A 14,520-nucleotide genomic window follows, 5' to 3' on the forward strand; every position below is an offset into this window, starting at 1 on the left:
ATTTTTCCTCACGGCTCCCCGGCTTTGGCCAGTATGCCACTGGTGGTGAACGCATGCTCTTCGTGCGCTTGCTCGCGTCCAGGCCGAAAGGGGTTCGAGCGCTAGCTTCTGCGACTCGAGCACTAGCTTCTGCGTCGCCGACGCTCGAGTCGGAAGGGCCTGTTTGGCAGGGTTCTCCGTCACTGCTGGCCAGTGGGGATCGCGACGCGCGTTAAGCCATCAACGTGCGACCTGTGTTGTCGAGATGTGTTTCGCCTATCCCTCATGCTGAAATAAAACAGCGCAAGGAACGGGACGAAACACAGACACGGGCGCTCATCCCTCCCTCGGGAACGATTTAAAGAATCCTTTGGTTGGCCCTCGAGCGCCCTGAGCTCGGTCGCGAACGCGTGCCTTTGCCCCGCTTTCGGGTGCTACGGCAGAGGTATGGTTTGTAACGAGATCTGTGCATTAACCATCTGTGCTTACAACTTGTCTTCTCTCTTCCTTCGGAACAGAAGCGCAGGCGCGCACTGCATGCTGGCTGTGCCCTCGGTTTTCTCAATGTGGGGTGAATAAACAGGCAGAGATAACAGCACACTTTTAAAGAATAATTCATGAAGCTAAATTGTCTCCCATATATATTTGTTGCGTTGTCGAGAACTTTGTTTGTTCGGATGTAGACCTTTCTGGTTTTTCGACTCGCGTAACCGATATGTGACAAAGGTGACACATAACGACAATACAAATTGCCGCACACAAGGTTGTGAGCACTGTCTCTTACGGAAGGAATGTGACTTATTGAAAACAGGTGAAGCTGATCGGCGATTAAGAAACCGGTCTTGCTGAACGGTTTCTTGAGTGCCGAGTAGCCTCGCTTGGTGCTGGCATCACCGATTGCCCCAGACTTTTATTTTAATTCGTTCGAAGCATTGCTGCGAGTGTTTGTGGACGTCTACTCTTCGATGGCGATGCGCTCCAGTTCGGTGTCAATCTGCCGTCGCATCAGCGGCACGAGAGACCGGTACACAGCCGCCAGGTTCTGATTTGAGTCCAGGTATATTGCGCAGGCCAGCGACTCGAACAAATCGGCGAGCGGCTTCGGAGGGGCCTGCGCTCGGAATCCTGGGTACTCCTTCGGTGCGGCCGCAACGGGAAAAAAGAGAAGACAAGTTTAACGCTCAAGTTCCCCGGTCATTGCTAGGCATAAAAGTATCCTTCTTTCTAACTTGTATCATTGGTCAGCGTGACGCACTCACACTTCTCGTTGAAAGTCGAAACAAATTATGTTCCATAATTTGTTGCAAGCGTTCTAGTTTCACTGCTGGCATAAGGCGACCGTGACGGCTTTTGAAAATTCGATTCCTACGTTCCCACGTGATCGGTTTGCAGCTAATAGGCCTATAACGCCAACCCCATCCCGGGTCTTTCAAGCCCAAAAGTACGGCCTTCACGAACCTGCGATCGCAGCTCCGTACAGTGCTGATAAAGAAAAACAAGCAAACAGTTCTGAGCAGACCTTTTTTTCCAAACATCTTGTACAAATAGAAAAAGATTTGCTTCAAATTTACAGAGGGTGTTTATAATTTGTGCTGAAATTCCAAGGTAGTTAACATATGGGTACAACATCGACTGCCCACGTTGGCCAACGTGCTGCTGCTCCTGCTCACGAGGGGGCCTTTCGATAAATCATTTACATGGGAAGCAATATACTACAACAACTTGTAATTCAGTTAGGACCTAGTGGTTTGGGCGCCCGTTTTAGCTTCGGGAAGTGTTTGGGTCGAAACCCAGCGACGCAGATCGGCCGGTACAAATGGATACAAGCTTCTCCCGGCCCGGCACTCGGCTCTCACCGGTGTGTGAGCTTTAAAGAGGCCACAAAAACCCGCCTGTACAAAGTTTTTGGTCGATGACCCTTTTCCAGAGCATTTCATCTCGGAAGAACCGAGCATCAGGCCGGGGGAAGCCTTTTAAATATTTAAAACCGATGCATCAGAGAGCGAACATGGTACCTACCGCATGTAATGCGGCTGCTCTACCCAACAGCCACAACAAGATTAAAGCAGTTTCACTAGAGAATGTCTCGTCTTATCGACATATTGGTGTTTTCATCAATAACAAATATGCTAGCGCACTCACACGGAATATGTCACTAAGAATGCAAACCATGATATATGGCTTCATACACACAAACGTTTATCGGGCTCAGTATTATCTGAATTTACTTTTATATCAAACACGAAAATGCACTTTCTAACAGTTATATCAGACACCAAAATGCACTTTCTAACAGTAATATTGCAGTTCGTAAAATATTTCACACCTCAGCCGTTTTCACAGTCTTCCCTATGATAACCAGACACTAAAACGGGAATTGTTTCTTCAATTTCTTCTTATGTTTCATCACGTCTTCGACCATGCTCATAAGGTTGCTACCCCTTAATTGGGAAACGAGTCTGTTTTCTAACTTGTTCTTTGCGAAGAGCGGCATTGAGTAGAACGCTTCCGCCCTGCATTGAAGACACGCCATCGTTCTTGGCATTAATCACAAATGTACAAATGGAAGAAGATCCACGGAAGACTCACATGGTTTGCATGTTACTAATGGGCCAGAGTTAAATTCAAACAGGATATCACACAACTTTCCCGATTATCTATTTTATTCCAACAGTTTCGGACGGTGGACCGTCCTTCTTCAAGGTAGAATTGAGAATTCTCAATTCTACCTATATATATATATATATATATATATATATATATATATATATATATATATATATATATATATATATATATATATATATATATATATATAAACAGGATGTCACACAACTTTGCCGATTATCTATTTTATTCCAACAGTTTCGGACGGTGGACCGCCCTTCTTCAAGGTAGAATTGAGAATTCTTCTCAATTCTACATTGAAGAAGGACGGTCCACCGTCCGACACTGTTGGAATAAAATAGATAATCGGGAAAGTTGTGTGACATCCTGTTTGAATTTAACTCTGGCCCATTAGTAACAAGCAATCCATGTCTATATATATATATATAAATATCCATACTGTGAGCCTTCCGCGGATCTTCTTCCATTTGTAACATGTCATGATCTTCTTTCATTTGTACATACCATCATTATCGTCCCGCGGCGCCGGCTACGGCACGCGCCTGGATTCGTGATCGGATTAAAACGCTAGACAAGCCATCGCTGTCCTTGCCGTCTCGACCTTGCCGTCTCGACCTTGCCGTCTCGACCTAGCCTTCTTTCACAAGTGGTAGAGGTGAAATTTGATCCCTTTGCTGCCTTGGGCCCTGCCTCTCGCAACCGGAACGTAGCTCCAGCTACGTTCCGGTCACCGTTTCGCAACTGCCACCATCGCTATGTCTACCGAGAGTATCCACGAACCGGCCGGACCCTCTACCTCGGCTGCACCACCCCCTCCGACTGTGCCCACACGACAGCGCGACCCACCGCTGTTCGCTGGTCGTCGCGATGAAGACGTCGATGACTGGCTCGACACCTATGAACGCTGCAGTGTCTACAACCGGTGGGACGATGCTCTAAAATTTCTCAATGTTTCTTTCTGCCTCATTGAGGTCGCCAGAAACTGGTTTGTCAATCGCGAACTCCGCACCACTAGGTGGACCACATTCAGATAGCAGTTCCACCAATACTTCAGCGACCCGGCAGTTCGGACTGAGATCGCGAAGACCAAGCTCGCTTCCCGCCTTCAAGGTATTGATGAGTTATATACGTCTTACATAGAGGCCATACTTAGAGGCCATACATAGAGGCCCATATCTGGGCCCTAGATGCCCAGATAGTCAAAGTAGCCGAGGAGTTCTATACAGATCTCTACAGTAGCCAAAGTAGTCAGGACCGTAATGAGATTGGCGGTGACAACTGACGAAGGACGAGGTCAAGAAAGCCCTAGAAACTATGAAAAGGGGGAAATCAGCTGGAGAGGATCAGATAACTACAGATTTGCTGAAGGACGGGGGGGATATCGTGCTAGAAAACCAGGCCACCCTGTATACGCAGTGCCTGGTGTCATCGACGGTACCGGAACCATGGAAGAATGCAAACATTATCCTCATTCACTAGAAAGGGGACTCTAAGGACCTTAAAAATTACAGACCAATCAGCTTACTGTCTGTTACGTATAAGGTATTTACTAAGGTAATCGCTAATAGAATCAGGACAACCTTAGACTGCAATCAAGCAAAGGATCAAGCAGGGTTTCGGAAACGGTACTCTACTATCGATCATATCCATACCATCAATCAGGTGATAGAAAAATGCTAGGAATATAACCAGCCCTTATACATAGCATTCATTGATTACGAAAAAGCATTTGACTCAGTTGAAACCTCGGCGATGATGCAGGCATTGCGAAATCAGGGGGTAGACGAGCCATACGTGAAAGTGCTGGAAGATATATATAGCGGCTGCACAGCAACCATAGTTCTGCATAAAGAAAGTAACAAAATTCCCATAAAGAGAGGTGTTAGGCAAGGAGACACAATCTCCCCAGTACTATTCACAGCTTGTTTAGAGGAAGTATTCAGAGACTTGGAATGGGAGCAGTTAGGGATAAGGGTGGATGGAGAATACCTCAGTAATCTGCGATTTGCTGATGACATTGCCTTGCTAAGCAACTCGGGGGATGAACTGCAAATAATGATTGATGACCTAGACAGGAAAAGTAGAAAGGTAGGCTTGAAAATCAATATGCAGAAGACTAAGGTAATGTTCAACAGCCTCGGGAAGGAACTGCAGTTTACATTAGGTAGCGAAATACTGGAAGTAGTAGGCGAATATGTCTACTTAGGACAGATAGTAACCGCAGACCCGGACCACGAAAAGGAAATAACAAGAAGAATACGATTGGGATGGAGCGCATTTGGCAAGCACTCGCAGATTATGACGAGCAGCTTACCGGTATCGCTCAAGAGGAAAGTATACAACAGTTGCATCTTGCCTGTACTCACCTATGGGGCTGAAACGTGGAGGCTAACCAAGAGAGTTCTACTTAAGTTGAGGACAACCCAGAGGGCTATGGAACGAAAAATGGTAGGGGTAACATTAAGAGATAGAAAGCGTGCAGAGTGGGTCAGAGAAATAACTCAAGTTACCGACATTCTAGTAGAAATTAAGAAGAAGAAATGGACATGGGCAGGACATGTAGTGCGAAGAGAGGATAACCGATGGTCGCTGAGGGTAACAAACTGGATTCCAAGGGAAGGAAAGCGTAGCAGGGGGCGGCAGAAAGTTAGGTGGGCGGATGAGATTAAGAAGTTCGCAGGGGTCAAGTGGATGCAGCTAGCACAGAACCGGGTTAAGTGGAGAAATATGGGAGAGGCCTTCGCCCTGCAGTGGGTATAATCAGGCTGATGATGATGATGATGATACTTGCACTTTGCCGGCGTATTAGTCCGACCATGCCGGAATCTTAACGAGTACACCACGTCTTGAAAGGAATCAATTCTATGGCTTATAACACCCTAGTTGCCCAGAATCCTTCAACTGTTGATTCCATTATTACGACCTGCCAACGCATCGACCAGCTGCAGTCATCCCGATTGCAGCCCGGCATCGCTACTGGACCGACCTATGCTGACCTCGATCAGCGGGCACCGATTCGAGCGATCATCCGCGAGGAGCTCCAAGCCCTCAAGCCTGTCTGTGTAATGACGCCGGTCTCCGCAGCATCATTAAAGAAGAGCTGGCAACAATCACTCAACCTACGGCATCTGACCTTCCTGCACCCCGCCCAGCACCGACGTACGCGCACGTCGCAGCATCCCTCCCTCCTTTGATTCCCCCGCCCCGACCGCCACCACCCTACAATCACGTCAGTGCAATAGCGACGGCTCAACCTGCACCACCCTACTACGTACCTTGGCACCCCTCCCGACCAGTTTGCTATTAATGTGGCATTAGAGGACATATATATCCCGCTTTGATCCTCGCCGCCTTCAGAACGGGTGCCGTGGTTACGACACCTTCGAAAGTTACTGCATTCAATGTCATATCAACGCAAATTTATTCCAAGCCCACCCCAACGATCCTCCCCACCTCCTCGTCTGAGACTCGTGGGACCCATGTATCTCGACGCCGGTTCCCATCCCCATACCGCCGCTCAGTTTCCCCTCTCCGACCCGCAACAACTCTCCCTGTCTGCCATCCGGGAAACTAAGCGTTGCAGTTTCCGGAGGTCAAACTGTACTCTGCGAACTTACTAAAAGTCCTCCTGATCGCCCGTATAATGTGATTTCTGTTTTCGCTGAAGGATTACCGGTCGAAGCATTGATTGATACAGGGGCTGCAATTTCTGTCATTCACGCTGTCTGCAAAAAGTGACGACACTATTTGATGGGCCTGAACTCCGTGGAGCAAATGACGTCCCTTTGCGTGCTTTAGCGAAGCACTCTGCGAGTTGTTATTGACGGCGTCCGCCATCATGTGCAGTTTGCTGTGCTCTTACCTTGCACGCATCTGATGATTTTCGGATGAGATTTTTTGTTAGCTACTTCGGCGTTAATTTCTTGTGGCGACCGTGTTATCCATATGACAGACAGTCATTTTTCATCTGAAGTTTCTGAACGACGATAAAGCACGAGGACGATAAAGAAAAAAACAGCTTTCGCAACTCCTGATGGCTTTTACGAATTTATTGTTATGCCTTTCAGACTTTGTAATGCACCAGCGACATTTGAATGAATGATCGATACTGTGCTTCGTGGTCTAAAATAGAGAACCTGTTTATGTTATTTGAACGAGATTGTTATCTTTTCTTCAACTTTTATTGACCATCTCACGCGCCTGAACGAAGTCCTCACGTATCTCGCTTCATCGGGCCTTCAGCTCAACACCAAGAAGTGCCACTTTGCACAGAAGAAAATAAATATATTGGGACAGCTAGTCAGCCATGACGGCATTTGTCCAGACCCTGAAAAAACCATCGCAGTCTTCAACTTTGCTCGTCCACAACGGACTACAGAATTGCGCCGTTTTCTCGGCCTGCAGCGTCTTATAAGGCACTTCGCAACTATTGTTGCTCCACTTCATGAACGCAGCCCTTTCATGTGGACTGAACAGTGCGGAACTGCTTTTAACAGCCTAAAGCATGCCCTCACATCAGATCCTGTTTTGGCCACTTCAGTGACAGCGCTCCAACCATCCTGCACACTGCTGCCAGTGGTGACGGTCTTGGCGCTATACTTCTGAATCGCGATGCAACTTCGCGTGAGAAAGTGATTACCAGCTGAGAAAAACTACACCATTACCGAGCAGGTGTGCCTTGCCGGCATCTGGGCTGTCCAAAAATTTCGCCCTTACCTATACGGTCGGCAGTTCACAGTTCACCATGCTCTTTGCTGGTTGTCTTCACTCAAAAATTTGACAGGCCGTCTTGGCCGTTGGATTATACGCTTGCAAGAATACCGTCACTTATAAATCGGGTCACCAACACCAAGACGCCGACGCTTTTTCTCGCTGTCCACTTTCGGAATCGGCTTGCTGTTTTTCTTCCCAATTCATTTCCACCTATGACCACATCCGACTATCTCTTTCCCCGACGTATATCACAACAGTTTCTTTTGACGACTTTGAGAACAAACACGCTCTCCGCTCACAGCAATTAGCCGATGCCTACTGCCGTCCCATCATCGACCGCCTTATGGGCGCTTCGGAACCATCCAATGCTCGGCTTCGCCGACAGCTTCGCAATTTCTAGCTCGAAGATGGCATCCTACTCCGCTACGTCTATTGCCCTGATTGAACTCGCTGGATCCCAGTCGTTCCGCGCGTGCTTCGCCCACGTATACAGGCGGCTCTCCACGATGACGCTACTGCAGGTCACCAATTGGTGTGGAAAAAGACCTACGACAGCGTGAAAAAAAAACGATTCTTTCGGCCTGGCCTATCTTACAGCGTTGCCAAATACGTCGCATCCTGCTCTCTGTGCCAACGTCGCAAACGACCGATTTCTTCACCCGCTAGCCTTCTACAACCTTTTCCCTGTCCCGCCACGCCATTCGACGTAGTCGGCATCGACTTATATGGTCCCCTACCTCTCTCCGATGGGGGTAAACATTGGATTATAACAGCTGTCAACCACCTTACACGCTACGCTGAGACAGCCCCTCTGCCAACTGGTTCCGCTCAAGAAGTAGCAAATTCCTTCTTGCGACCAATTGTGTTGCATCATGGCGCTCCTCGGGTGCTCCTATGTGACCGCGGGACGGCCTTCTTATCGGCAGTCGTTGCCGAAGTTCTTCACGCGTCATCCATTTTCACAAGGCATCCTCAAGCTACCATCCCCAGACTAACGGTCTGACTGAGCGATTTCATCGTACCCTATTGGATATGATCTCCATGTACATCACACCGGATTATCGAAATTGGGACACTATTCTACCATTCGTAACATTCGCCTATAATACAGCAGCCCAGCGGACTACCGGTTACTCTCCATTTTTCCTCGTTTATGGCCGTCCTCCTGCTACAATTATCGACACTTCCTTCTTCTCTACGCCCGACTACTCCACATCGGTACCTACCCAGTTCTTATCTCGTGTGGCCAGACGCCGTCATCTTGCCCGCCTCAACACAGCAGCGTGCCAGGAAGACCGCAAGAGTCGCTACGATTCTACGCATCGCGTGGTCTCTTTTCGTCCTGGTGACGAATTAATTGCTTTATACACCACTGCGCACCCCATGCCTTAGTGACAAATTCCACCACCGCTACCTTGGTCAATACAAGGTCATCAGCCAAACATCTCCAGTTAACTACAAAGTCCCGCCCGTTGGTTCCCCAGCCGATCGACGCCACCGTAGAACTGGGATTGTTCATGTTTCTCGCTTGAAGCCGTTTGTGCGCAGTGGTGCATCGGTTAGCTAGGAGCGGCCAGGCTGGCCGCTTCCGGCCCCCCGGGCAGATTGTGTGAGCCTTCCGTTGATCTTCTTTCATTCGTGCATGCATTGATCTTCTTTCATTTGTACATAACATCATCATCATCCCGCGGCGCCGGCTCCGGCACGCCCCTGAGTTCGCGATCGGATCAAAACGCTAGACAAGGCATCGCTGTCCTTGCCGTCACGACCTTGCCGTGTCCATCTAGCCTTCTTTCACAAGATACACATTATATATATATATATATATATATATATATATATATATATATATATATATATATATATATATATATATATATATATATATATATATATATCATTGAATATATATATATATATATATATATATATATATATATATATATATATATATATATATACAGAGATGGGCATTTGACCTCAAAAAGTGCAACCTCACCTCAACCTCAATAAAAATTTCCTGACCTCACTCAACCTCAACCTCATGCTTTGAGGTTGAGGTTTGACCAGGTGACCTCAGCTCAATTTTTCTGATGCCACCACCGACCTCACTCAACCTCACCTCAAACTCAAAGTGTGAGTTTGAGGTCGATAGCGCGACCTCAAAAAAAAAAAAAAGAACATTTTTCCCTTGAGAACACTAACTATAAAACGTCAGGGCACAAGTTCTGTGCAGTGACACGCCAGAATGATGGCAGAAATTTTAAATAACATTGAATATGATGAGGCTTACTCATAAAGTAAAAAAAAAAGAAAATTGAAATGAACATTTGCTGGCGAGGTTACTGATTTATAGCAGGCTGACTTAATAACGGCAGCATAATTGGTCAGTTTCAACTCTTTAAATTCTATTTTTATAAATTGTTTTGATATGGTGACTTTTGACCTAATTCCCGCTGTAATGCTTCTGCGTCCTTGGCGCGGCTGGATGCGAACATCCGAAGGTCTACAGTGAAACGCCGCACTGTGACCTCCTCTGTGACCGTCAAACAGTGTTTCCTCTATGACAAGCAAGTAATAATTTCTTGGTGAAGACATTTTTCTGCGATTTGAAATCGAATCGGATGACAACATCACAAGCAATCTAATGTTTCTTCAGTGTTACGTCTCTGTTACAAAAAAAAATAGATCGACCACTTACGTGTATATGGAAGTTGTAGTACCATAACATTCTTTTTATAATAATAATAATAACTTTATTTCACCACCACAAAGTACATGGTGGCAGGATGCCTACAGTAAAAGCTGCCTCTTGGGCAGCTTGACAAGGCCACAAGCACCCAGCCGTTTACTTTGGCAGCAAAAGTAGTACATCATATTTAGAAAACGACAATCACAGAAAACTACATAAGCACATGACAAGTATTCGTCACAAAAACAAAAATAAAACCACGTACATAATTATTCACATGCAAAATAAAATAACCATGTAGAATTTTTACTTTCATAATGGAGTGTTCAAGCAGTTTTTTGTATGAGGTATATTCTAGTGGCACATTATTGAAATGAAGGGAATTCAGGAGACGTGGCAGCGTATTTTTCAGTGTTTGACAGCCGTATGCTGTTCTGTATGTTTTAATATGCCACTTATCGATGTTTCTCATTTCGTAGACTTTGTAGCTGAGTTCGGAGTTAGCCAGCTTATGAAAAAAAGATGTGTTATTAGTAATCTCGCGTTTTAAAGCGTATTGACATTCTTTTATCAAATTGACTTCTCACGTTGGACTGATCACAAGAAGCGGACGGAACAAAATGTTGCCATATGCAGAGACGCTGCGCACGTAGTCTGAACGCGGCTTTTAGGAAAAGGTAAAGCGTGCTTTACTTTTGACTTTGCGATACTTTCGATAATCCTGACGAGTGGGTTGTGCTGCATGGAACAAACGCCGTGACAAATTATTGGAAAGATTACCCCCTCTTCTACATATAATTACTAACGGTGAATATGCAGCCCCAAAACAGTCCTTTTTTCATTGATGTAAATTAAAGAGAAATAATTCGCACATTACATTGAGATGCTGAGAGAAGCTCAACTGCTGGTTTGATTGTCCACACAGCGTCATGTCGCACTGAATGCATTCCAAGTTTACAGTGCTTTTCGTTTCTTTTGCGTGGCTAATGCAACGGAAATGGACTTCGATGTATTTGTCATTTCGACAACTGTGCGCGTACACATCATTATCGGCATATTTAGATTTTTTCGCTATATCTGCCATAACCACATCTGCTATAACCGAAAACCATGTCATGCACCCCCGATGCTGAACGCAACAATGCGATAGACCTCGAAGAAGAAGGGCAGAGCTGGAAAGGGCGGAAGCTTCCGCCATAATATATATATATATATATATATATATATCCTTCTATCGTTCTGGTACAGTCGGTGACACCAGGATACAGGGTGGCCAGTTTTTCTATCACGATATCCCCCCGTCCTTATCTGATCCTCTCCAGCTGATTCCCCCCTTTTCATAGTTTCTAATGCTTTCTTGACCTCGTCCTTCGTCACTGGTGGAACGTCTGACAGTTTTTCCCTACCGCCAATCTCATTACGGTCCTGACTACTTTGGCTACTTTACAGATCTGTATAGAACTCCTCGGCGACTATCTTGTCCATATTCGTGATGACGTTGCCCGCCTTGTCCCTTATCGCATACATCTGGTTTTTGCCTATGCCCAATTTCTTCTTTACCGCTTTAAGGTTTCTCCCGTTCTTTACAGCATGTTCAATTTTCTCCATATTATACTTCCTTATATCGGCCACCTTGCGCTTATTGATTAGCTTTGATATCTCGGCCTGTTGGATTGGAAGATTTCATACTCTAGCGTTTTTAATCAAATCTTTCGTCTCAGACAGCTTACCGGTATCCTCTCTAACTATCCTACCCCCCACTTCTACTACGCACTCAGCAATGATATCTCTGAAATTATTGTTCATTGCTTCTAGGGTAATGTCGCCATCCTTGGTTAGAGCTGAATATCTATTCTGTAGCGAGATCCTGAAATCTTCTGCCCTCCCCATCACCGCCAATTCGCTGATGTGGTTCTTTGTTACTAATCTGTTACATTCCTACTTCAGATTTAGGCTAATTTGGGACCTCACCATCCTGTGGTCACTGCAGCACATTCCCGATTACCTCTACATCTTGCGTAATGGCGGGGGTATATACATGTGTGTGTGTGTGTGTGTGTGTGTGTGTGTGTGTGTGTGTGTGTGTGTGTGTGTGTGTGTGTGTGTGTGTGTGTGTGTGTGTGTGTGTGTGTGTGTGTGTGTGTGTGTGTGTGTGTGTGTGTGTGTGTGTGTGTGTGTGTGTGTGTGTGTGTGTGTGTGTGTGTGTGTGTGTGTGTGTGTGTGTGTGTGTGTGTGTGTGTGTGTGTGTGTGTGTGTGTGTGTGTGTGTGTGTGTGTGTGTGTGTGTGTGTGTGTGTGTGTGTGTGTGTGTGTGTGTGTGTGTGTGTGTGTGTGTGTGTGTGTGTGTGTGTGTGTGTGTGTGTGTGTGTGTGTGTGTGTGTGTGTGTGTGTGTGTGTGTGTGTGTGTGTGTGTGTGTGTGTGTGTGTGTGTGTGTGTGTGTGTGTGTGTGTGTGTGTGTGTGTGTGTGTGTGTGTGTGTGTGTGTGTGATGTAATACCCTATGGGCCCTGACGGTACCATAATAAATAAACCCCACCTTATGAGTAATGTCCTTCCGTTCTGAAAACTGAATCGAGCCCTTTACGCAGCCATTGCTGCTAACGCTGAACTTGTATCTGTACCTACGCTTCGTTTCATAAGCTCGTCACTATCCAGCCTGTATATTCACTGCAAGGCAGAAACCTCTCCCATTTTCCTCAAATTAACCTGATCCTTTGCCATCTGCATTCATTTGGTCCTCGCAAACTTCCTCATCATATCCGCCCTCCTAATTTTTTGTGCCCCATGTTACAACTGCCTCGTAACAGAATGCAGTCTGCCACAAACATTTGCCATCGCTAATCACGCCTTGGCAGTGCTTGATCTGTCCATCCAATTTCATTTCTACTAGCACGTATTTCACTCGCGTTGGTTACCTGGCCCTTTCGGTAAGTTTCACTCACTTAACGTTACACCAGCGATTTTTCTTTCCAAAGGTCTCTGCGTTTCCACAATTTATATCCAACCCATTTCGTTAGCCCTCGTGTTCCTGCCTCAAGGTATAGTAGCGGTAAAAAGCAGCTGTTATGTATTTTTCATTTGAGAGATGGTTGTACATCCCTCATGACCTGATAGTACTTGCTGAATGTGCTCAATCGCAATCTGATTCTTCCAAATGTTTTCCTTCGTGGCCCGTACCTCCGGTTACTAGTTGAAAAAGTGAACTTATTCGCATACCTCTTTCAGAGCGTCACCACCAATATAAAAGTATTGTTTCATATTCTGAGGCAGTTTAACATCAATTTAGTCTTCTGCGTATTAATGTTTAGGCCTACCTTTCTGCTTCACCTGGCTGTTTAGGAAATAGACGTTGGGTTTGCTGCGTCTGGCATTACGCTAAAGCACAGTGTTTTTTTATTTTGAAATCTCCTTCCTCCCCTATTGCAAACTGAAGAAAGACTAACATTCCTTATGACAACCCATGACTGCATATGTCTTCTCTTAAGCACTGTTCTAAGCAAGATGATTTGCAAAAGCAAAGGATGACACAAATGCTAAATGTACAGGTGTGCAGTGAAAGTTTCAAAACAGAAACAAAAAAAGTCTGAAAGATCCCTTTTTAATAATGGTTTAAATCAGACTGCCAATGCTTGCGCTATGTCCGTGCTCGCAATTTTCTTGAAGAATATATGAAGTTTTCTGTAAATGCAACTAAACTTATTTTCAACTGATAAGCCTCTTTGCGTGCGTGTTTTCAGACCGTATCAGCAGCTTCTAATATTAGCGGTCTGTGACCCTCTCGGACCTAGGTATAACCTACGGCGGAGTTATGGTGAGGGCTTCTGGCTGGCGATATTGATCGGCAGCAGTCTCCCTTTAGGCTTGAGCCATCGAAATACACTGGTCAGGTTAACGAACTGTCAAAACAATTTTGTTTTACTGTCAGGCATCCTTCAGAACAAAAATTTAGAAAAGGTATATTTTTATATAAAGAAAAGATGAGTTTGACGGCCAAGGGGATGGGGGCGTCTTGGCTGCAATTGGTACAGGGCACCGAATGAGGCAAGGCCGGCCCTGCCAGTGATTGTTTTTCAGATAAACTTTTCTTTCTCTCTCTGCCAGACACGAGAGGTAGGCGATGCAGTATAAAGAGACTGTAGAGACGCGGCGTAGTAATTGCTGATCATTGTTTTCGTTCGTCTCTTTCAACTCACCCCATCACGCAGACTGTTGACGTACTGCACTATCTCTTCGCTCAGTGCAGGCGAAGAGTGTCGAAGCAGCTTGTGCATTCCGTGCTGCACCGCCACGAATCCCAGGTAGCGGTTGCACTCGATCCTCTGGCGCGTCTCGTGCATGGCCTTGGGAACCAGGGGTTCGATGCAGCCGTACAGATGCACAGTGAGCAGGTGCTTCAGCAGGGCATCCCCCATGAAGTCCATGGGGCGCATGTATCCGGGCACGATGCGACCATTGGTGGGAAAGGAGCCGTGGGTAAAAGCCTGGAGCAGAAACCCCTGCGCCAACAGC

The 14,520-nt window shown here is 46.0% G+C and overlaps 1 protein-coding gene across 1 annotated transcript in view; it reads right to left on the reverse strand.

Annotated features, from left to right (window-relative positions):
• Positions 1 to 885: 885 nt before the first annotated feature.
• The window catches only part of LOC146177912 (uncharacterized), a 101,514-nt gene continuing 87,879 nt past the window's right edge, over positions 886 to 14,520 (reverse strand). The window contains exons 2-3 of the mRNA XM_084580644.1: positions 14,205 to 14,507; positions 886 to 1,114 (exon numbers count right to left, since the gene is read on the reverse strand). Of these exons, the coding sequence (XP_084436770.1) occupies positions 935 to 1,114; positions 14,205 to 14,507 (483 nt within the window). The 3' untranslated portion in view covers positions 886 to 934. The remainder of the gene's footprint in view (positions 1,115 to 14,204; positions 14,508 to 14,520) is intronic.

This window comes from Amblyomma maculatum, chromosome 10 (genome assembly GCF_055883805.1).
Source record: "Amblyomma maculatum isolate TAMU_Amacu chromosome 10, ASM5588380v1, whole genome shotgun sequence".
Classification (NCBI taxonomy): domain Eukaryota; kingdom Metazoa; phylum Arthropoda; class Arachnida; order Ixodida; family Ixodidae; genus Amblyomma; species Amblyomma maculatum.